Here is a 23,380-nt window from a genome sequence, read left to right on the forward strand (position 1 = left end):
AAGTGTAGAACAACAGAGTTAGCGTTGTGTTTTCAAGCTCGTCATAAACCTGAAAAGGTGTATCGCTTCTCTATAGTGAGTCTGGGTGAACAACAACAACAACAACAACAAAAACAGCATCACTGGGAAAAATCAGGAAGAGCTTCAACAACACAGGTCTTTGGCATTTAACACAACAGTTTGTGGATGTTCAAACCACAGACCCAAGCGCACAAATCTGAGAAGAGAAGCTTCAAAACTGCTCAGAAAATTAAGCTTGTGAACGAATTTAGTTTAGTTTGTTTGGGTTTTTTTGTTTGTCTTTAAAGAACAAGATTTAAAGATTTAAAACAATGAAGTAATACATATTCTTACATGTAACGTTCGTGAATGTTTTCTGAGCTGTCATTTTACACTATATTATCCTATATAAATTTATATCCAGTTTGGGGACAAAAAAAAATACTAAAAGTGAAAATGTGAAGCTAGTTTCAAAGAAAAGCAAAGGGAAGGCTGAAAGCTCTTAAATACGCATGAAGCGTAAAAATATTAACATTCAACAGGCTTGATGATTTTGTGATGTTTTTATAAAGAATTAATCCAAATTAGCCTAACAATCAGAACAATAGTCAAATTTCAGCAACATCTAAAGAAATAAAACATATGCTAACAAGGAAAACAGGTTTAAATAGTGTAAAATGACAGAAAGTATAAGAATATTTCAATTAAGACTAAGGAGCCAATGGTTTGCACGCTATCAGACTCTAGGTATGTTTGAACAGCCTTAAAAACAACATCTCTGAATACATACAAGGTATTATATCTGATCTTCATACATGAACACTACTGGCCCAAAAAGCTTTCCATGACATAATTCCTCAGAAATCCTAATTTCTATCAGCAGCAGGTAAACGGCATCTGAAAACTATTTTCCAGACGCTGTCCGACTGCTGTTTTATCTAAAATAACGCATGCTTTTAATGTTGAACAGCCCAGGATTGTTTACAGTAAGCAAAATATTTCACAGCCAACTCTGAGCAAAATCCTACGGAAGCTCACTGAGACCAAAACTTATTAAATGACCTCACAATCGTCGACTTCTGCCACACTATACTTTCATCAGTTAAAACAGAAAAAGAATAATAAGATTATAGTGCGTTAGATGTTAAGATAAAGTAGAGCATGTGATCGCGGTACACAGGAGAAAAAATTAAATTTTAAAAACCCGTTTTCCCTGAATTCAAAGTTAAAGTGCCCCAAAAATTAAATTTCATGCAAATAGTCGGGGATGATGTGTTTTAACAGCTAAAGTTGTTTATGAGATACACAAAAAGCAACAACATGGCTTCAAGATTCAGTTACTGTTTCCATTCAGACTTTCGCATCACTTTCAACTATAAAGTATGGAAGCAAAAGAGGGCCAAAATAATTGTATTTTGTTTTCTGAATTTGTTAACCTTGAAAAAGTAAAACCACCAATAATTAAAATTATATACTCAAAGTTTTCAAATGACATACTAAAAATTAAGCATTTAAAAAGACCTCCAAATTTAAATTTCTTGTATTTACATGTAACCATTAAGTTATTAAATGACTTAATGGTTATTAAATCCAACATTTTCTAACATATTCCAGTTGGCCGCCTTCTCTTTTAAACCTTGCGTGTTAAAGTTTATAATGCTGGACTTTTGCCCATGATAACCCAGAGATTATATATAAAATTAATTCATTTAAATTCTAAAGGCCCTTTTTTGCTTCCATAAAATTAACCCAGTGTTTAATAATAGAAGAAACTGGGGTTAAAACCCCTTTAAATAAAACCTCTAAACTATATATACTGTATGTTTTTCCCTCTGGTGGGATGAGGCCCCTAATAGATGTTTTGCTCCAGGCAACAACACAAAAAATCTCTTTGGTTGTAACAAAAATAAAAACAAAATAACTCTATAAGATAAATCAAGTTTGACACAGAAGCAAGAGAACAGTTGGCGTGTTTGACCACTAGATGGCGACAGTCTCCTACAGAAACGCCCTGCAGCACCCTCAGTTTGACATCATTTAGTACCTGCAGCTCAAACAGCAAACAGCATTTTGCAACATAAAGATAAAATGCAATGAACATTAATGTTTTGACTTGTTTGTCCAGATTATTGACCGTTTTCTTTAAAATTACCCCCCCCCCTCAAAAAAAAAAAAAAAAAAAAAAATTCCACGCAAACAAGAAAAAGCCTCTTTGACTTTTAACTGATAGATTACATCATCACAAAAAATATTGCATATATATCAAAGGTTTTTAAGGCCTTTTCTTAAGAAAACCCTTTTCTCGTTGAGCCTTCTTTTGCACTCTGATGCATTTCTTTAGTTTTTCTGCCTTTAAACCCTCATGTTTACTACAGTCCTGCGTGCCTTGATTTGTGTCCCACTCTTATTTTATCCTTAAGAGAGGTTTATGAGGTCAAGGCTGCACATTTTAGTTCAAGATAAGCGTATCAAAAAGTTGCGTTTTAAATGAATGCCTGCTGACAGACGGGTTGAAACGCACACAATGCCGCTGTTTTTCCTCTCTGGTCTCAGCAGCTATCAGCACTCACAGACCTCCTTTTCTTGCACTCATGGATTCGAGGAGCTCACATAATGCAAAAAGCGAACAAGCAGTTAATCAAAGTGACTTGCGGTTGGAGGAAACCCCCGTCACGGTCCTCAAGGCCACGGTCACATTGCTTGTATGACAGTCTTTCCCATGTATTAGCTCCTCGTGCCATTTATCTTCCCCTAGTTTTTGTCTTTCCTGCATCTAATGTTTCTTTTCTACTTCCTCTGAACCGCTCAGTCAACTTCCAGAAGCCTGTCAAATCTCCACACTGACTACATGGTTGGGGGGGGGGGGGGGGTCAAAGTTCAAGCAGTTTGCTTCAGTCTATTCAGCTCATGGTTCACGAAACTCTGCTGGTGGTGGAAAAAACACAAAGGCTTCAGATCCCACCAGTTCATCTTCACTCCACATGAAAAAACAAACAGCGTTTTTTTTTTGGTTTTTTACAAACTGCAACCAAAACTAAACTACTTCCTGTTAAGCTCCAGTTAAGACTCATCTTATCGTTCTTTTACTCTTCCTATTAAAAATCTCTCTAGAGTTCCTGCATCTGTTTTCCGTTACGTCACCTTTCATTTCTCCTTTCTTTCATGCAAACAATCTCAGGCTGGCTTTTATGGAGTCCTAAATGTGCCAAAAAATATGAACAGATAATTAAATTCCATATAAATGGATAACGAATATAATAAGAATTTCTTCTCAGATTCATATATTTTGATTGGACATGTTTTTGGAACGGATAAATCCAGAAGAACTCCAATCCATTTTCATTCTTTGTAATTAGAGCTATTATTATTGGAATCAGTATTTACTTTTACAACTACTGTGGGTTAAAATAACTCCATTTTATGATAATAACTTTTTTTTAAATGGTCTTTCATGCTCTGATGTTTGGATTTTCTGTGTCCTGCTGAAGTCTGAAAAAACTATTCTCAGCATCTGTGTCAACAAGCAGATTGTTGCTCCGCCTCTACAATAAAACAAAAATAAGACTGTTTTAAAAAGAAAAACAAAAAGCAATAAAAAGCTTCACCCATATAAATTAAAAAAAAAAAAATATGTACAGACCTTTAAAACACACAAATTAAATAAAAATAATTCAACATATGGCCTTGAGTCTTTCACAAGTTCAAAGGATAAAAAGGTGAGGGAAACAAAAAGGATGAACTGCATAAATTATGTGACAGCAGGACAGAGTGAGAGAAGAAGAAGAAGAAGAGAGGGATGGACGGCGAACAGGGAAGAGGATGAACGGATATGGCACAGTGAGTGAATCTTTGGTGTTTGCAGGCAGACGGAGCCGAGCGGGAAGCAGTTTGAAATCTTGAATCCAGCAACCAAAATTCTGTCTGTTCGTCTTTTTTATTTGCAGTCTCTTTTTTCTGTCCTCTTGTCATCCTTTATTATCCCTTCTTCCAGGTGCTGGATCCTCTCTCCTGATTCTGTGTTCACATCCCTCCCTCCATCAAAATGTACACCAGGAGATTAAAAATGAAAAACAAAACAAAACATCCCCTTCGTCCCTCTAGGGGGCAGTAGTCCTTTTTCAAGGAGGTTATATCCTCTTAAGAAGGCCCCCTGACCTCCAGCAGTGCCTCCTGCAGTCTCTGCCGGTAGGTTTCATAGCGACGAATTACTGCGTCCTTCTGCTCCTGTTCCTCCTTTTCAAGGATCCGCAGGAAGTTTTTCAGCTCAGGGATGGAGAAGGCATCCCACTGAGGAGAAAAGCAAGAAAACTTCACTCAGTTCTGTTTTTTCCTTTTTAATTGATAAAGTATATGTCTATGGATGATGCTTGATAGTACAGTAGGAGTGGTTATTTCTCTTTTTATGCGTAGCATCCATCTTGGGATAACAACAATGGCACCTTTACTACTTTTTAAAAACACGTTTTTTAAAAAGTTTGTCGTAGAAGTTTCACTAGGAAAACAATTCTTTTTTTAAAAAGTCAGCTGCTAGGTTTGAATATAGAATGATAACAATAATGTACAATGATAACTTAAAGTAAAAGATTTAAAAGGAACGGGGGGAAAAAAAGACTAGGATGGTGATTGCCAAACACTGTGGCCCCCTGTTGGGCTGTAAAGGTACTACAGAATTAATTTACAGTCACTTTCTTTGCCAGTTTTCCAGTTTTTGTCATTTTTGCTTAAAAATTGTGATTGAATATTTAAGTCATGGGGATAAAAAAAAAAAAAAAGGTACTTTTTCATTTTCTGCCTTTTTTTAAAAAAATCATAAACTCATAGGTTTGTTAAGAGCAAATGCTGGGAGATACTTGAGATCAAACAGTTTATGGCAGGTCAGCCTCAATAAGTAAATCCTCAGAAGATCTAAATCAAATGAAAACACAAAAGAATTGTGCATTAGAGTTTAAAGTTTAGAAATGGGCCACAGCAGCGTCTCGTTTGGGAATGGCTGAACTCGGAGACGAAAGAGCACAGAGGCCAGGAAGATGTCAATAAAGCTGAAGTGTGGTGATAATCAGTGTTACCATGACTTCTCCCGTCTGCTGTTCTTTCAGGACAAAGCTGAGCAGGTCTGGGTCGGGTCCCGCCACCAGGCGAAGAAACAACGGCTTCTCAGCATCCGCCAACTTGCATGTATAAACTGCAAAACACACACACACACACAAACAGATTTAATTAGTCTGTACAGTATGCACGCTGCATGCAACCACAGGCAGCTGTTCCTCTGTGCACATATAAATGGATTTGGCAAAGGATGAAAGGATGGGAGCGCCATATTACCATGCGGTAGTTTACAGGAACAGACAATGAGGGACAGATTCTGTTATTGCCAGCAATGTATTTACATCTGCAAAAGATGTAGAAGGTGCTAGAGGCTTGATTATTCTGACATTCACATATTTCCAAACCTCAATCTGAAAACTCATCGGTTTGTCTGCTGACAGCATCTGAGGACAAAAGCCGATTCTTCAGGGCTTACGGTGTAATTAGGATGTCAGGGTAGTGTGTATATTCATTTACAGACCTCCTGCTTCATCAGTGTGTTCTCAGCCCAGTGACACTTTGTGATGTTCCTTCTGCAAGGTGCCCTTTAGCCCTCTGGCCCCAAAAGTATTGCTCATGCTTAACAAAGATACAAAGTCCTTGTAAGGAGGTTGGAGAGTGCTGGGGGCATCGTTTCTTGGGTTAACAGCCAGAAGACTCTGGTTTCTACTCCTTTTGAGCACTTTGTGTTTTAGAACTACTTAGTTAGGGTTAGGAAAAGATTGCAGTTTGGGTTAAATAAGCAGGGTTACTGGTATGCCAGTGAGGGCACTGGCATACCAGTAACCCTGCTCGTTAACAAAATCTCAAAGGAGTGACCAATCAGCATCACTTCTGCCTTAATGTATGCCACAGCACACACAACAAAGACCGGTTTTCTGACAAAGCAGTACTAACCGACAGCGGTGAAAACAGTCTGACTGTGTGTCGCTTACAATTGCATCTTTTGTCTCTTCCTAACAAATTCTGCATATTTGTATGTTGACCATCATTTATTGGTTTAGAAGATTTACAATTTAAGGCTTTCTAACTTTCAGAAGGGATTAAAATAAAAGCAAAGAGCTAAAGAAAAAACAGTGAGCAGAAGCAAAACAATTGAAGGAGATGTTTCTGCACCCTGTACATCCCTACAAGCTTTGGTTCAAATGATTCTCTTCTTTACATATCCAAGTTCTCCTCGACCACATCGTGAGTCGTCTCGTCTCAATTTGAAACAAAGTCGAAGATGTTTCTACATTTCCAGACCGCAGTTAAATCTCAGACACTTAACTTTTCTCCTGAAACACCAGACAAGTTCATTAAAAGTCCTCAAGTGTTTGCAGTCAGGCGTCTGTCTAGACTCTGTCTTTTATTAGCTGTACGTCTCCAGTCATGAATGCAAACCAGAACAGGAGCGTTTAAAGAAGGGGGAGAAAACACACAAAAACACTCTAAATCTATAAAAATTTGAGTTGAAATGACTCACAAGCTTCAAACAAGCATCTGCAGGTTGTGTTTATAGTTTTAAATCAATGCATAAGGTTAATAAACTGTCTTCTCCTCACTGAAAGACATCGTGTGACACCCAACAGCCTGTAACAGCTGCTCATTCACAGCATGGATGTGCACTGTATTTATATCTGCATGTGTGGGTATCCCTGGTGAGCTGTTATAGTAGGGAGAGCCTCTGGCATCCAACATGAGGGTGAGGCCCACACACACACACACACACACACACCTCATACCGAGCGTGGCAATAGTGGCATGAAACCCCGTCTCTCACACCCAGTCTTACCCTGCTCCTCCCGCCGGTATCTCTTGTACAGGGCATATTTAGCCGGGTTGTCTGCAACTGTGAATTTGCTCAGCAAGCCGACGATCACCTGAAGACACGCGAGAAAGAAAAACACCCGTCAATATTACTCTGACAGCTCTTCTAGAAGATTTTTGTGTTGCTTTGTCGTTAATTTATTGCTTAAAAGGATAAAGAACATTCAAAACTGAGTGAAATCAATGAACTTAGCCCTGTCTGTCTCTCGACTTCAACCGGTCTGTCATCAGATCATAATTAACCTTTTAATCAGGCTGCAGTGTGTTCACATGTGTGTGTTTGCTTGTGCATTAACAACCTCTTTGACTGTGGTTTTAGAGCTGACATGAAGGGTGTTGGAGACTCCTTGGGGCAGATAGAAGGCCTCCCCAGCTCTTGTCTGACTTCCCTGCACCGTCATTGGCCTCCGCAAATCCATCTGGACCTTGATGAAACCCGTGTACACACCGCCCGCACCCTGACAGAGACAGAGTTAATGTTTTAATGTGGCCACTATGGTAGCTGCTACATGATCTCTCTAAGTGAGCCCAGTTCACCCAATAAGCCCAGTGTGACCTGCAGGACAGATGGCCCCAGATGGAGGAAGACTATCTTAATCTCATTACTCCATATGGGGCTGGGAGGAGTGTGTGTGAAGGTCACGAGTAGACAAAGAGGCCAAGAATGAAGAGAAGTAAAAAAACCAAGTAGACGTCAAAGATGGAATGATAAAAAGACAAAAACGGGATGAACAAGAAAGACAAATCCTAAAGAATGAAGACAGAAACTGGACAGAAAAGGTGTGCTGAAACAGAAACATGCAGGCTTCTCATAGTGAAACTACCCATTCATCCACTCACTACTTAAAATATGCAGAGCAATCGGCTCTAAACTGTCCTGATGATCTATTAACTGCAAAAGTAACAAATATTCTCAGTTCTCAGTTGTTTTTTTTAAATATAAATGAAAATAAACATTTAGACTTTTTTTTTTAAAGGATTGAATGTGAGCTCTGAAACCCATTTACAGACATTATTATAATGACTGTGGAACAAACTGACTGTGAAAGTTAAAGTTTCACGATGAGCATCTTGTGAATACACCCACTTTGAGTTATGACTCATTTCAGCATAAAATATTTTGGAAAGTATCATCATTATTTCCTTAATCAGTGAGTTTGTCTTTTTTCTCAGTTATAAAAAAGCAAAACAATGACAAGTAATTAACAATGGAGTGTTTAAAGGTAGCTCAAGTTCCCAACAGACTTTATTATCAACTGGAAAATTGCACAGATTAGCCTTAGACAACACTTTGTTTTAATCTTTATATAATGCTCTAGTAGTATGGCATTTGATCTCATTACATACATGCTGATTTGGGCATGAGTGACCAATATAAGCTGATATTATGTGTCTATGCAGCTTTTTTGTCCATTTATTGTCTTTATATTCTAAAAACGCATATATTCAAATGTATAAATGAATGTAAACTTTTTATTGGCCAGTTAAAATGTGATTTTTAGTGGATAGACTCAGTTATTATGTCTGGGCTCCCCTCTGAGTGTCAGACTAGAAGCTACTGGCCTTTAGATGTGCCGTTTCCCATCTGTTAAGAGTGCGGTCAGCTTAACTCCTTGTCTGAAAATAGATGATTTTCCATGACTAAGGGAAAAAAAACCTCAGGAAACATCCTCTGTAACCTGCCGCTCCTTCAAAAATGCTTGCATTCTTTCATGTGGTGCTTTAACGGCCAGAAAACCCCAGTTTCACCTGACATCTCTCATTTCTACTGAAATTCACTCTGAGTTGAAGTGGAGAGAGACAACTTCAGACACCTGTCACGCTGCCAATGAAAACACTGCGGGGCGAGAACAATAGCAGGAATAACATCACATCACTCTGATGCGAGCACTGAGGAATGCTGGGAGCAGGAGGGAGGCAGAAGTAACACGGCAACATTATAAACTTCAAAATCTGAGATTTAGAGCCTGCACAGCTCTGCAGGAGTCTGGAGAGTGGAACCATTAAGACAGCCCTGGTTGATGGGTTTTGTTTTTTTAAAAGGTGTGTTTGCGTGAGTGTGTGTGCATATTATACTCACCAGCGTCATTTTAAGGTGGTCTTTGGTTAGCAAGTTGTACTGCTCGATTCTCTGCCAGATTTCCTCTTTGCTGAACTCTGTCCGCAACTCTCTCTCCTTCTCCACATCCTTAGAAGAAAAGGGACAAAGAAGGAAAGGAAACGCGACATGATAAGTCACAAACCAGCCAGGACTATTAAAACAATACATCCTCTGTTTAGACAACAGCGGTGGGACACAAAAACGAGGGAGGGAATAATTCTTTCTAATCCAAATCAAGAACCAGCGTTTTATTTTCTGATTTTACAGGATGATACACGGCAATACTACAAAGCTGTGCACATTACTCTGACATAATGTACTGTATCTCTTGTTGGTTTCAAGTGGGTGAGACAACTTTAAAACCAAAAAGATCTCTTTATAAACAAGCCTTAAAACAGATAACCAGAGCTCCAAGGTGCTCAGGGTGAGTGTAGAGCTGCCAAGAAGAAGCTCTGCTCCTGCACAATCCTCCTTTCTGTTTAAGTTCATTAAGGAAAGCAACGAGCACCCCGACAGCTCGAAATGTGTAGAGTTTCATATTTTTCTCATCGTGCAAAAAAATTTAAAAAAGGATTCGAACGAATAAGTCATGCTAACATAAATCAAATCAAGCATTTTTTTTAACCTCCATCATCTGATTTTTAAACTATGCTTATTAAATTTTGATGATATAATCTGGTTATCCGGTGTTCCCAGGCAGAAAATGGATGGATAAATGAATAAATAAAGCTATTTAATAGTATTAAACCCAATCATATTTAGCCCGGTTTTATACGTACAACAAGCCAGCTTTTTTTTTTTTATTACACAAAAAAAAAAAATTCAATAAATTAAGTAAAAAGAAGACAGGAAGTGGCTGCTTCTTTACCATTTGATTTATAACAATAACAAGAAGTCAGAAGGAAAAAAAAAGGCAGCAAGGAGTATAAGCGTATTTACAATACGTCATCATAATAACACCAGCGAGTATTAAGGGGGTTTCCGTGTGGCCCCGCCCCCTCATATCAGCTTGAGAAGAGTAAACTTGTTAAGATCATGTTTGTTGATATAAGTGCTCTGCAACAGACAAAATGTAATCCCCACTTATATTTGTCATGAATATATTTTGTCAAAATATACCTTCCTGTGAATATAAACAGGAACAGGTGTCAAGTGTCTGCTTTTTTATTTATTTTTAAACTAACAGCTCTGACTGGAGGGCGAGTACATGACAAAAACACCTTTTTACATCAGTGTAGGTCTCATGATAAGCGACTGACTCCTAATTTTAGACTAAAACATCCTGGAGGAAAGAGCTAACACTTCATGAGAATCGCATTTGAAAATATAACATAAGCAGCACAAAAAAAAAAAAGTGTTTTTAAGGAGACTGACCGGAGGCCACGTGGACTTGAAGAGCATGCATAACCGATTCAAACAGCCTGTGATGTGTGTGGCATGTATGTTTGACAAGTCAGCCACACAACAGACCTCACTGTGAGAGTCGCAGATCACACATCAGCACTGTGGTTTTATAAATAACCCTAGAAGATAGGGGGAGGCCAGAGGGTGGGGAAGGTCCAAACTTAGGTCAGCTGATAGGAAATGTTCACAATAAAGACAAAAAGAACCAATATGAGAACACAAACATACACATCCAAACCCTTTTAATGAATCCTAAATGAGAATGCATTATATGTAACTGCAGGCTACGTGCATAAAACTGTAATTCAGGTCACATGAAACAAATACGTTACATAATGGGTTGTAAAGTCAGGGATGTTGACCTCAGAGCCAAATAAAATGGTTTCTAGAAGCCTCTGAAGACACATGGCCGCTTTTCAGAGGTAAGAAAGTGATTCATATCCATATATGTAGCTCAAATAACAGCTGTTACCAACTTTAAACCTGAATACTGATGTTTTGGAGTTAGAAATGACCACGAGGAAGGTTTAAATGTTTCCTTAAACATTTCAGGAAAGCCTCCATGTGTTACAGGGGAAGTACCCAAGCAACAACCAACATATAAAAGGGCTATAGACTGCAGTTCCTCTAGTTGCCACTTTAGGCTAACTCTAAAGTGAATCAATATCCAAAGACTCCCATCTTGAAATGGCAAAAATATTTTAACATGTAAAACAAAAATCGTTTTATCCTAAGAGCAGCATCCTCCTTTATAAGAACTATAAGGGGGTAAATCCTATGGATGTTCTGCCTGGCCTTGTGGTCTAACCGCTTTGACTTATCGAAAGCTCACTGCAGCTCATCTAAACTCTTTAAAAAGCCAAACATTGTCTTCCTATAATAAAACCAATTAATTGTGTGGCCGAAAACTTGACATCTTCAAATTTTAATGTCAAAAAATTATCAGCAGATTATAGAACAACGGAGTAAATAATCAGCTCCTCTCCACAGATGTTGTTTTTTCTCCAAGTCACATAATTTTTTAAAGCTACAACTTTAAGTCTCAAAGCAGTGGATTCCAGATGTTCAAAGCAGAATTTAAACCTGATTTCTATTATTTTCTGTTTATATATGAGAGTGCCAGTGCAGATGCTCTAGACAGACTTTAATTCCCCAGCAGTCTGAGCTTACATGGGCATAGTGCAGCTCTCCCCAGCATCTATTAAAAACCACATACACACACACGCACACACACACGCACAGCAGAATCTAGGCAGGCTTTGAAGGCACATACACCCTTATATGGATAACACACGCACACAGTGCTCAAAGTAAAGACAAGGTGCCAATACAGCATGTGCAAACACTGAGGTTTATGGCTCTGAGAAAAAACAGCAACGCCAGTTTAGGTCCGCGCTAAAGTGCTTTATATTTAAGGAGAACACTAATCTGACAGATTTACTTCTCTGCAGCTACATTTACTTTACTCTTCTAATGCATGCTTACCTGATTACAAAAGAAAATATGGGGATCTTTTCAGGGGGAACTTGGCGGTCACTGGCTGAAATTATGAATCCCGTGCATTTATTGATGGTTTATGAGTTGAAGTAGGTCACCAAATGGATTAAAAGAAAATTTAGATTGTTTTTAGCTTCATTTGTTTGAGTTCTCAAAAGTAAGAAATTACTGTTTTACCTTTTGAGGGTTTTTGGGGTTTCAAGTTGTTGCATAAAAATAAGCAATTTGAAATCACTGCAAACAACAAAACAAGATAATAAAAATGATCATGCATGCATGTTTACTGAGCTATTATTCAGCCTCTATAGTGACACCTAAGTATGTACAGTTTTAGCACTGTGGTACTGCTATAGTCCTTCATTAATTAGTACACTATGATTAACACAATCCTTAATAATAATAATTAGTTTTTATTCTTAAATCTGTGACACATAAAATAAACCTTTATTTATTTATTTTTATTTCTTGGCCCAACCTGATCTTTCAATTTGGTATTTTTGCTGAAAGCTCCAAATACTCAGTTTTCCACCTCAGTCAACAACTCCTTTTGTGCTGTGAGAGACTTGACAAAACCTGTTTTAGGTTTTGTCAAGAAAGCCTGGTTATGTTGAACTTTACAGTACACGCCTCTGAAGTCACCTCCTGACACCCTGTTGATCGTAATCTGTCCGTGTAATAAATCCAGACACTGACTCATTGGGATTAAAGCAGATCTGATCAGTCACACAGGCACAGAAACAAAGTCACAACAGTTCGAGTCCCTGTTTCACAGATGCTTTCATCTACTTGGTAATACCTGTGTCTACCTGAGTGTCGTGACGTTGATTTTGACCTGCTGGGGTTTTTCCACCATCGGTCTCACCTTTAAGTGGTTGCTAGGTTAGACGAGTCAAAGCTTATTAGCAGGAAGTGACAGATAAGCAGATTATGTGCCATCTCAATGTGCACACGGAGAGGACAAAAATGAAAGAAGGTAAGATGTGAGTGGGGATATGAGAAGAAATACTCCCTCAAGGGGAATCCTTCCTTCCTTCCATGACTCTGCAGAGTTTGTGTTCGTTTGTGGGAGATCGTGTAGGTCAGTAGATAACCCTGCTGATCTACATCAGCTGTCCTCACCTCATCTTAAATAGTCAATTCAATGCTTCCACACACCTTCCCTCTAATGTGTTTCCCGATAAAAGCCCTAATTAACCAGTTTAAGCAGAGAAACAGCAGGATTAAAGTGACATTAGTACGAAGCAGGCGTGTGTGTGAATGTGGGCGTGTCAGCTTCTCCACTTCGAGCAGGGTAGACGGGGTTAAAGGTCACTGGGAGGGAGACAGTGACCACAATCCAAACAAACAGGACAAGCAGAGCACAGCGGAGCTGCAACACAATGAGGTCATGGTCCAATTTAAGCGTGCAGCGAACACTCCCACCAAAGCTGGAAGAGCAACGCTGCACTAAAGGGACAGAGGAGAACAGAAAGAAGGTTTTTAAAAAGAGGTCTGCCATGACATTATTAATCACAATGAGTCAAAGAAGGACAAAAAGGCCTTTAAACATCAGGCTCCACCTTTATCACTTCACTGAAGTCTACAGTTGGTATGTGTGGGAAGTGATGTCAGTGTTTTCTAGGGAAGTCTTGATTCTGCGTCAATTCAGAAGACAGAAGTTTTAAAGAAGTGCTGAACTGCTTCTTTAGAAGTATTGATTTGCACTAAAAGCTGAATATTTTCCAGCTTTGTGGCCAAATTTGTTGGAATCTTTTTCAGACGAGTGAATCCTAAAGTCCAAGATCCTGCATTACTTGTTTAAACAGACAGGGCACCAATATATATTATTAAGTTTGCATATCAACATGATATGCCTTATTAATACTGTGAGTATGCAAGACAGTGTATTCTGTCCACAGGTTGAAAAAGACAAAAGCTATATAGAAACATGCTGCTAATGGAGCATAAATGAGGTTTGAGTGGTGGAAGGTGATAAAGGCAATAATATGCTCAGTTAAACCAAAGAAAAGTTGTGGTTCTTTTAAGTTTATTGTATCAAGACAGGTGACGTATTTCATTCACGACAGGCTATTAAAATGCTTTCCAAGTACAAAGTGGCAGTATTAGTATTTATATTTGAAGAATAATCAGTGCATCAGACCAAGTGTAAAAGCAGAACTGAGTCAGCAGGGAAAAGGAAGAGAAAGGCCGTATAAAAGTGAGGAGACAGAAAACGAAGCGCGAACAGAGGAAACCATCGAAGGGGAGAGTCATATCAGGCTTTATGTTGAAGTAATCTGAAGGAAAACTGGTCTTTTGTTTTCTCTGGATCTTATCGCGCACACACCATTTGTCTCTGTTTAGCACCGTCACGCTCGTCTGCATCGCCTGTCTGTAAACACATGACATCACTGTGTGCATGTGTAGATAAAACACGCTTAGCTCAGACTAACACTGTGCACTTGTGTGTTAAAGGTGCTACAGGCAGACTAAACACAGTCATTCACCTAAACTGAACCTATATTTTAAAGGACAACAAAGACACTTCGAGTACAGCTGGGTAGTTTTCTGCCCTTGTCTTTGACTCAGATCTGTATGTTTGGGATAATTAAAGGCAAGTCCGTTTAGCAAAACATTGACAGGAGTTAACACCGGGACACTCCTCTATAGGTGCAATATATTACATCATTCTCTCAACTCTATCCCTCCTTTATCTTCAGTGGTGCTGGCGCTTTCATGGAAAGCTCTTGACTTTTTCCAGATTCTAGAAGATTCTCCAGTATCTGTGGTCTAGTTTTAATGTCACCTGTGTTTTCCTAAACAAATTCTTAAAACTTAAATGAAAGAAAAAAAAAAAAGCAATAAATGTTCATTACAAGCTTTTAAAGTCTGATGGGACATCTTTAAAGATTTCATTATCATCTGAAAATCATCATGAGACTAAAGAAAGCGCCAAGCGTCACTCTGGAGAAGCTTAATCATAGATTGTTTGAAATTCTGTTTTATGTTATAAAGATGAACAACGAGCCTTCATTTCTTACTGTAAACGGTGTATTTTAAAATTAATTCTGCCTGCTTCGAGGCCAGCTTCACATTTCTGTACCGACTCGATGACTACAAATCATGTTAGTTTCCCACTAAACTGAAATAATTAACCAAAAGTCCACACGGTGAACACGTTTATATCAACTATACTTGGCAATAACTTTGCACACACAAAAAGAAAGAGAAACTAGCAGCAACTACTGAAATTTATTCCCCCTCCACAGCCTCCCTCTCTCTGTTACTTCCTGCCGATCCATGGGGGGAAGTCGAGCCCAGCCACACCTTTCCTCTCAGCATTCCTACAGTAATGCACGTGCACATGCATGTGCAACATCACTTAAATGTCCCACAGACGTCCTCATACTGTTCTTCTGTAACAGACAGGTCATACGCACACGTTCCAGAGTTACTCGTGCATCTATACATGTTGAGGTATTTTGCTTTTCTTTATTTCTGTCATGTCTATGTAATATTACATTGTCAGATACTTATATTAAACATGACCAAAGCTTCAAGGTCAGACGTATGCAGAAGTAATCCCAGTAAGGGTTGGGGAGATTCAGACTGCTCTAAACAGTTTTTTTCTACTCTTGTTTTTATATGATGTCATAGAGTGAGGGGATATCCCCGCCTACCTGCTGTTCAAATCATCCGTTTAAGAGCTGAGATGATGAAGATTTGAGAAGCTGCATCAAGGCTACGTATAAGACAAATAAGGATTACTTTGAACACTGAAACTTGCAAAGCTGCTCCAGCAGAGTAGCTGTAAACCACAATTATCCATTTTCTATAACCACTAGCTATCATTCATTCACACTTTGGATGATTTCCAGAGCCTCGAGGCTGACAAAGCTGCTAGATGCAGTCTCTGAGCTGTTATTTTAAGCTTTGTTAACTCTTCAAAAAAAAGAGATATCCAGTGTTACTCCTCAACACAGCCCAAAGCTAAGATATTATGTACATGATTTATAAAGGGGAGGGGGAGAAGCTGCAAATAACACAGCTACCCCCAGCAAACTTTAGCAATTTCAGCTTAAATAAACAAAAACAAAAGAAACAAAACTGAAAAAATAAAGTTACTTTAAAAATGCTTGCCAGGTGATTAAACGTGTATCACTTTGACTCTCAAACTAACCTGAGCAACATTAGCTTTTTGTTGTTCTTCTGATATCATTAAAGATATTGCCTTTTTCTTGAAGAAGATTCAAACGTGCTCAAAAATAATCCGCATTAAAATGAATGTAAAGATAATTACAAAACCTCATCAAAAGAGAGGAGAGTCAGAATATCATTAAATACAATCCAAACACTTATTTATAGACCAAAATCAAGTTGATAATAAGTAAAATATTCAGCTTTAACCTCAAATATAAAGTTAAAAAACAGGCAAAATATGAAATAAGTCAGAAAGAAGAGAAAATGATGTTATTGTCTGCATGCCAAGAGGTAAAAACCTGCAGACTAAATCAGCAGGACCACACAGAGACATCACTTCAGCACAATGATGTGAACCAAACTGGACCGCTGACAATGTGTTCTGAGTGCGGTCAGGGAAGTACACCATGAAAACATGTTCAGGACACACAGTTAAGCCTCAGCTCAATCAGCAGCCTGTGAGGAGACCACCAGGCCACCCAGAGATGGAGAGCGCTCTGCTCCCAACACCGACAAAGACGTGCAGAAGATGGAGGAGGAACAGGGTTAGAAGAAAAAGCAGGGAGTGAGGAAAAGAAAAAGTAGAGAAAAAAAATGAAATAAATCAAAACCGTTTCTGTCGTTAGCAGCTGTCATATTCTGACGCCACGTTTAATAAAGCCGGGTCGCTTTTCTTCTCAGGCTCCGCTAACACTCAGGCTGTTGACACAGTTGCGTTGGAGATGAATACAACATTGAAAGCATGACGCCGCTGCTGTCTAACCGTTTGGGTCATCAGCCCAAACTGCTAAGTGCCTGCTGAGAAATGTTCTCATTAGCCTGAAAATGGCTTTCATTAACACAGCTACATACAGGGGAAAACACACTGCTGGGGAAAGACTCACACAAGCAATCGTGTCTATAACAAACCCTCGATCGATACAAATTAAGACTGATGTTGGAATAATGCATTATAATTTGGTCTATTCTGGTCTTGCCACACATGACAGCACAAATAAAATATATTTTTAGGACCTTATTATTCTTGATTTTAAGACCGTAACGATTCCCAGGAACACTGGCTGAAGTCAAGGCTTTGCACAAGAAGAATTGAGCAACAGACCCAAAGAGGTGTGTTCATGTGTGTGTTCATGTGTGTGTGTTGCGGGGAGGGAGTGAGTAAGCATGTGTGGGCTGAGATTTTGAAACTTCATAGTTCTGACCTTGGAGGAAGGCAGTGAAACAAACGAGGTGTGTTCGAGCCAAAGATAATGGAGAGATCCCCTCGAGACTTTTATTCCACTGAAAACAAACTGCAGATTACTCTCAATATCATTTTCAGTTATTATTGATGACTGAATAAATCATTTATCGCCTGACCCATGAACTTCTTTAAAAAAATAAAAATTAAAAAAATAAAGAATTAAATGAGAAATATATAAATCCCAACAGCTAAAGATCACTACCTGATCAATATGGAGGGTTTTTTTGTCCTTTTTTCACTGATTTGTTAAAATGTACTTTTGATTACTGATTATTTTATTATTTATGACATTATTCTTTTGTCATCTATTGGCCAAGACATTCACTGAAATGCCCAATCTGACAGAACGTTGTGAAATAGTCATCTATTGATTAGTACGTCTGGACACTTTTCATGTTTTAGGACATAAAAAAAAACAAAAACAAAAAAAACCCCCAAAAACATCCACATTTGGAAGCTGAAGGGTTGACAGTGGTGTGAATAGTCTCACTGCTACAGTTTTTTTAGTGCAGTTTTTAACTGTAAATTAATTGGGTAGGTTTAGGTGATAAAAAACAAAAAAAACAAAACAAAAAACACTTTAATAAATTATTTTTTCAAAAATGTTCAAATGCAATGGTTATCACCTTTTTCATAGGGTTCCAGGGGACTTGTACTCCTACGCTGTGGGTTAAACCTGATGTGCACCATTGCATCGACATCAACAGCCCAACCACAAATGTCCCATAAATGTAAACTTGCGTCCTACACCGCAGTGCTAGAAATGAAGCATAAGGGTTGGATCCATGCTGCAGTTACAAAATATGCTGCCTGTGTAAATAAATTAGTTTCAAAGTCACGCTGATTACAACGAAAAACAACAACCAGAGGACAATTTGTGATGTTGAACACAAACGGAGCGCTTTTTCAGGGCTCTCTCACATTTTCCCAGGGTTAGAAAGACCTTAATAGCTGATAGTTTTGGTTAAACTAATATAATTTCCCGTCACATTGCTTATCCTTGATTTGAATCAACAGTTACAGTACGGCCCAAAAAATAGTGTTATTTCTAAAAAAACAAAAAAAACAAAAAACATTTTCATCCTGATGGTCATGAAAACAAGTTACTGACCGACAATAACAAAGCTAATGCGAGGATGTCTGATGGAGTTAAAAACCCAGACACCAATAAGACTTAAAAGTTTAAAGTTTACTGAGGAGCTGGAAGACTACAGGAACCCCAAACCAGTTTTCCAGAGTCCTACATCGCCAACTCTCATGCAAAAGAAACAAACAAAAACAAACAAACCAGCCTCATTAAATCCTCTAATGAGATGTTACAACCTCTCTGAGAGCCACAGTCATAATTTAGACAAACACGGCCAAAGAAAGCAAAAGCAAACGAACACAACGCTGGCAATGAAGGTTTGTGGAACAAGGTTCGCTGCTGGCAAACCCCCCACAGCAGCCTCAGTCGAGTCACACATGAAGCAACAGCGAGTCAGTCATATCTGAAAACATGAACACTAAATCAGCCTCAGGCAGTCTAACACTCCTCCTGCAGGAAAGTTATATTGAGCTCCTGTTGGGTGTGTAAGCACACATGTTTATGACTTTCTGAAGATACTGTAGGCGTCAGTCTAATTTATACGCCCACCACGAGCACCATGTGACCAGGTACATTCCCATCACCACAACTGTGGTTAGCTTTGTGTTGTACTGTTGATAAGATGGATTAAAGTGAAAATGAAGCATGTTAAATAAAGATCCAGCAGCCTTTTCAGTAATGCTGTGCTGAATAAACAGTGAGATTTTTAAGCAGTGACACAAGCCAGAGTGTAGGTTCGCTGGATTCAATTTTAGTGCTGCAAGTGTGCTGGAGACCACCATAAATACAGGAATATAAACAGAGTTGGTGGGGAACAGGGAAAGCATGCTACAACCTGATCATATTGGACACAGTGTTGGGACGATGCTATTGTTTTAGTTGTTTTTATTTTCTTATGGTATTATTCCTTCTCTTTTATATTTTATTCCATCATTGTTGTGCATTTTACTTATTTTAGTTGCATTTTCGTTTGTAAAGCACTTTGTGCAGCATGAGCTGTTAGAAATGTGCCGTATAAATAAACCTGACCTTGGCTTTGATTAAAATGGCACAAAAGTCAAATGTGACGCTAACTAGAAGATATTAAGCCAATCAAACATGCGAGTTGTGGTGAAATTAGATTAGAGACAGAAACGAGGCAAGTCTTCGATGGAGCTACTTCAGATAATAAACAATAACAAGGTCCAGGGCAGACTCCACCAGATAACACTAACAGCTAAGCTCATATGAGAACAAGGAGTAGTTGAGTAGTTGAATAGTTGCCAGTGAAAGGGTAAAAGTATACAGTCTTGTAAACAATGGTTAAAAACAGGCTAATAAAGCTAGCAAAACATTAAAAATAAAACCCCCACTGAAATCCTTAGTGCTTAAGGCTAAACTATATCCATAATGGCTGTGCATATATTATATATTTATTTTATTTATTTATTTATTTAAATACCAGCACACAGTGACTCCCCTGGTTACACAAAGACTTCCAATAGTATAGAAATCGATAGGAAAATGTCATTCACCTTCGCTTCACTGTGACCCTACTATACATTTTATGATGATGTCCAATGGCTCATTGGCAGACATGTCTCACAAACAAGTATAAATAACCCTAACCACAAGTCGTTCAAGCTCACCTCTCCCTGGTCACATCCAACACTCAGCTTGGGTCTTCAACTGTAAAACATCCTAAGCCAATAGGTGCCATGGCAGAGGCTACATCCATCTTTAACGCTTCAAAAGGTTTGATTTGATTTCCAACGAATAGCTGAGTTTTGGACAATTTTGGCACCACTACAACTTTGCTGAAAATTGGTTCAAACCTAACAATCCAAACCTGCGAACAGTTTAGAAAAGTTTAGGAAATCACAGCGATTTGCTGCCCTGACACTGACCTGATCATTCAAGTCTGGCCATGTTATACGAGCGTCCAACAAAAGTGCATATATGAAGGAAAATAAGGAAAAGCATATCACTATAATTCCAGTTTAAACCAGTTACACAACCTAGGTCAGGAGCTTGTTGCAATCATATCATTTACTCATATTCATAGTCATTAAACTGATTCATAGTTTGTTTTATAAAAACAGTCTTAAATTACATAAAGTAGTGCTAACAATTGTTGTGGCAATACAATGGAAACAATGAGCTGGGTCTGGATGGGCATTATAGTGAAAGCAAACAATACCTGTGAGATATGCAACTCCAAGTGGATGTTATGATGAAGAGTGTAATGTTGCCCTATAGTTAGACCAGCCCTACACCAATTACACTATGGTGGAAAATCCTTTTTAAGAGTCTGAATAACTCTCCACCTCCATACAAGCGTACACCAACGTTAAATCAGCTAGAACACAGGTTCGGTTATAATCAGCAAAAACCCAAATGTTGAAACCACACACACCAAGATAATGATCACCAGACCATTTAAAAAAAAACAACAAAAAAACCCCACAGACTGTGGAGGTTTTCAGTGTGACAGATCCAAGATTACTCTATTTCAAATGACACACAGGATGAAGGGTTACTTCACACACAAGTCTGTGAGTCTTCATACTGTCATCAGGGCTAAACCTAACGTTATGCATGTTATGGAGCGATGAGTGGGGCATATGGAAATTTACTGACTGACACACCAATAACACGTCTTTTTTAATGAACTGATTACTTAGGTGAGGTAGCTCGTCTGCCAAGGATCAGTGATGAAGTAGTAGGGAAAAGATTTCTTACGGCGTTAATTTACTTCAATACTTTAACAGCAGCAAGAGGAGAACTTGTTTTTCTATTGTACCAAGGGCAGCAGATGCAGATGCTGCAGGTCTGTTGTTTTGGAAAAAGAAATGAAAATAAGGACAGTTGTGCATGAATGTCTTGCATTTCACTCTGATGATAACGAGCAAATTACAGAGAATCAGGACACCGTATGCAAACAATGTTATAGTGCAGCATAATAAATAGAAACCCAGACTTTTACATGAAATTTAAAATTCAATATGCTTTATACTATGAAGTAAACACCCTACAATAATACAGAGAAAACCCTTTCAGATGGCCCTCTATGACCAAGCACTTGGTGACAGTGGGAAGGAAAAACTGCCTTTTAACAGCATCAGGCTCAGGGAGGTTCAGCCATTTGCTGCAACAGGTTGGGGGTGAGTTTCAGTTGTACAACACAACATGTTCGTATTAGGAAGTACAGCTAGTTGTAAACCACTCTAAGCTTCAGCTGTCTCAATATCTAAAATGTCTCTGAGGCAGCCGTGATTCATAATCATTTTTATGTTGCACAAAATGTTTCTGATGGCCTTATGGGTTCAATTGCCAGTTTCTTATCACACACTGAATAAAAACAACAAGTTCACCTTATACATTATGGTCATTATTAGGGAGAGTTGGTCAGGTAGGTTCACTGGCTAAAAAGTCAAGCATGATGTTGGTCTGAAAGGGACATCTTTGTGTAATTACTCTCCTTTGTGCAGGGGACTGTTTCCATGCTGGCTCAAAGAGAAATTCAATAAAATCCAATACAAAAAAAGATTTCTTGCCTTTAGCAACTTCAAAGCTTTATACACAACACTTGATCTGAAATCACAACCAACTAAAATGCTGCCTTTATTTCTGTTATATAAGAAACAACACTGCTCACTCATCTTGTCCTTATTCATTACCCTCCTTTCCAAAAGCAGCTTCTTCTTACCAAAACTGTAACCGTTAATTTACCACAACATGTGCAAACAATAAAAAATAAATAAATCCTTGTCAACAAGAGAACCTTCAAAACCTGCAAGAGAAGGCCATCTTCATCACATCAGCACACATTCTCTGAAGACCTGATACAATTTATCATTACTTGAGTCTCACTTTCTCCTTCTGCACATCAAAGAGGGCTCCAGACCACCTCAAAGTGTGCTGTGGTTTGCTGATAATGGTGCCCCGGAGATCACAGCCGGCGTAACTACTCCCAGATGAGCTTGTGTGACTGAGGGGTGCTATCTGAGACGGTGGTAACAGCAGGGACCAGCCGACGCATGCTTCATTACTGGTCATATAAACACAGAGCAGACAGGGCACGAAAGCCCACTGCTCACTTTCTCACAAACAAGTATAAATAACGACATATTGTCCTGTTGCTTTTGCATCGTGTTACATTGATGGTACACTTTGGGATCAGGTTTAAGTTCAGGGGGAAGCGCTCGCATACCAATCCCCTGAGTTAAGAAATGCTTTTGGAAAAAAAAAATATATATACACCTTTACATTGTAAGATCCACGTTCCATCTGGTGCCCTTTGACCCTGTAATGTGATGCTACAGGTGGCCAGTCTCTTCGCAGAGAGGTATGATAAATTAGCGGTGGCGGTGATAGTTTGTGATCCTCTTGACCACCTGTTCGGTGAGTTTGGATGATAGCCGTGCAGCAACGTGTCTGTTTCAGGCAGCTGGTTGTGTGATTCATCATTAGCCATGAGCAGGCTCACAAGTAAAGAGCAGGGTGAAAGAGTTATTGTGCAGCTGCAGCAGCTAATGATTATTTTTGTAATGAAAAAAAAAAAAACATATCTTCAAATTCAGAGGACTCATCTATTTTAGTTACTGATGCACTAAAAAGAGAATAGAGGGAAGTCCTCATTTGAGAGGATGCATTAATGCTTGATAAATGGTAACCTCAGTAACACCAGTTTTGTTAAGGGACACTTTATGCCCCCTACAACATCTGAGGGACAACAATGGGAGAAGTTTTTTTTATTGCATAGTGCAGATGGCAATAAATAATGTGCTTTATTGCACTCTCCAATATGCTAAATATATATAAAGTCATGAAGACCTTTTTCTGATCCTTTTCCTCTTCCACTTTGTCTCCAGCATGCACGCAATCCTGACAAACACCTCATATTCTCCATGACGCAGGTGGTTTGATTCAAAGGCAGATTTATCTTATTATACAACACTGCTGTGCAGAGGACCTGTGTGTGCATGTGTCTGTG

The 23,380-nt window shown here is 38.7% G+C and overlaps 1 protein-coding gene across 1 annotated transcript in view; it reads right to left on the minus strand.

Annotated features, from left to right (window-relative positions):
* Window positions 1–3,625: 3,625 nt before the first annotated feature.
* Window positions 3,626–23,380, minus strand: part of LOC102210289 (ras association domain-containing protein 3-like) — a 30,761-nt gene continuing 11,006 nt past the window's right edge. Inside the window, exons 2-6 of the mRNA XM_005747230.2 lie at window positions 8,975–9,082; window positions 7,194–7,352; window positions 6,860–6,947; window positions 5,067–5,182; window positions 3,626–4,287 (exon numbers count right to left, since the gene is read on the minus strand). Coding sequence (XP_005747287.1) covers window positions 4,138–4,287; window positions 5,067–5,182; window positions 6,860–6,947; window positions 7,194–7,352; window positions 8,975–9,082 — 621 coding nt within the window. The 3' untranslated portion in view covers window positions 3,626–4,137. The remainder of the gene's footprint in view (window positions 4,288–5,066; window positions 5,183–6,859; window positions 6,948–7,193; window positions 7,353–8,974; window positions 9,083–23,380) is intronic.

This window comes from Pundamilia nyererei, unplaced genomic scaffold (assembly GCF_000239375.1).
Source record: "Pundamilia nyererei isolate P.nyererei 1_Seehausen unplaced genomic scaffold, PunNye1.0 scaffold00192, whole genome shotgun sequence".
NCBI classification, from domain to species: Eukaryota; Metazoa; Chordata; class Actinopteri; order Cichliformes; family Cichlidae; genus Pundamilia; species Pundamilia nyererei.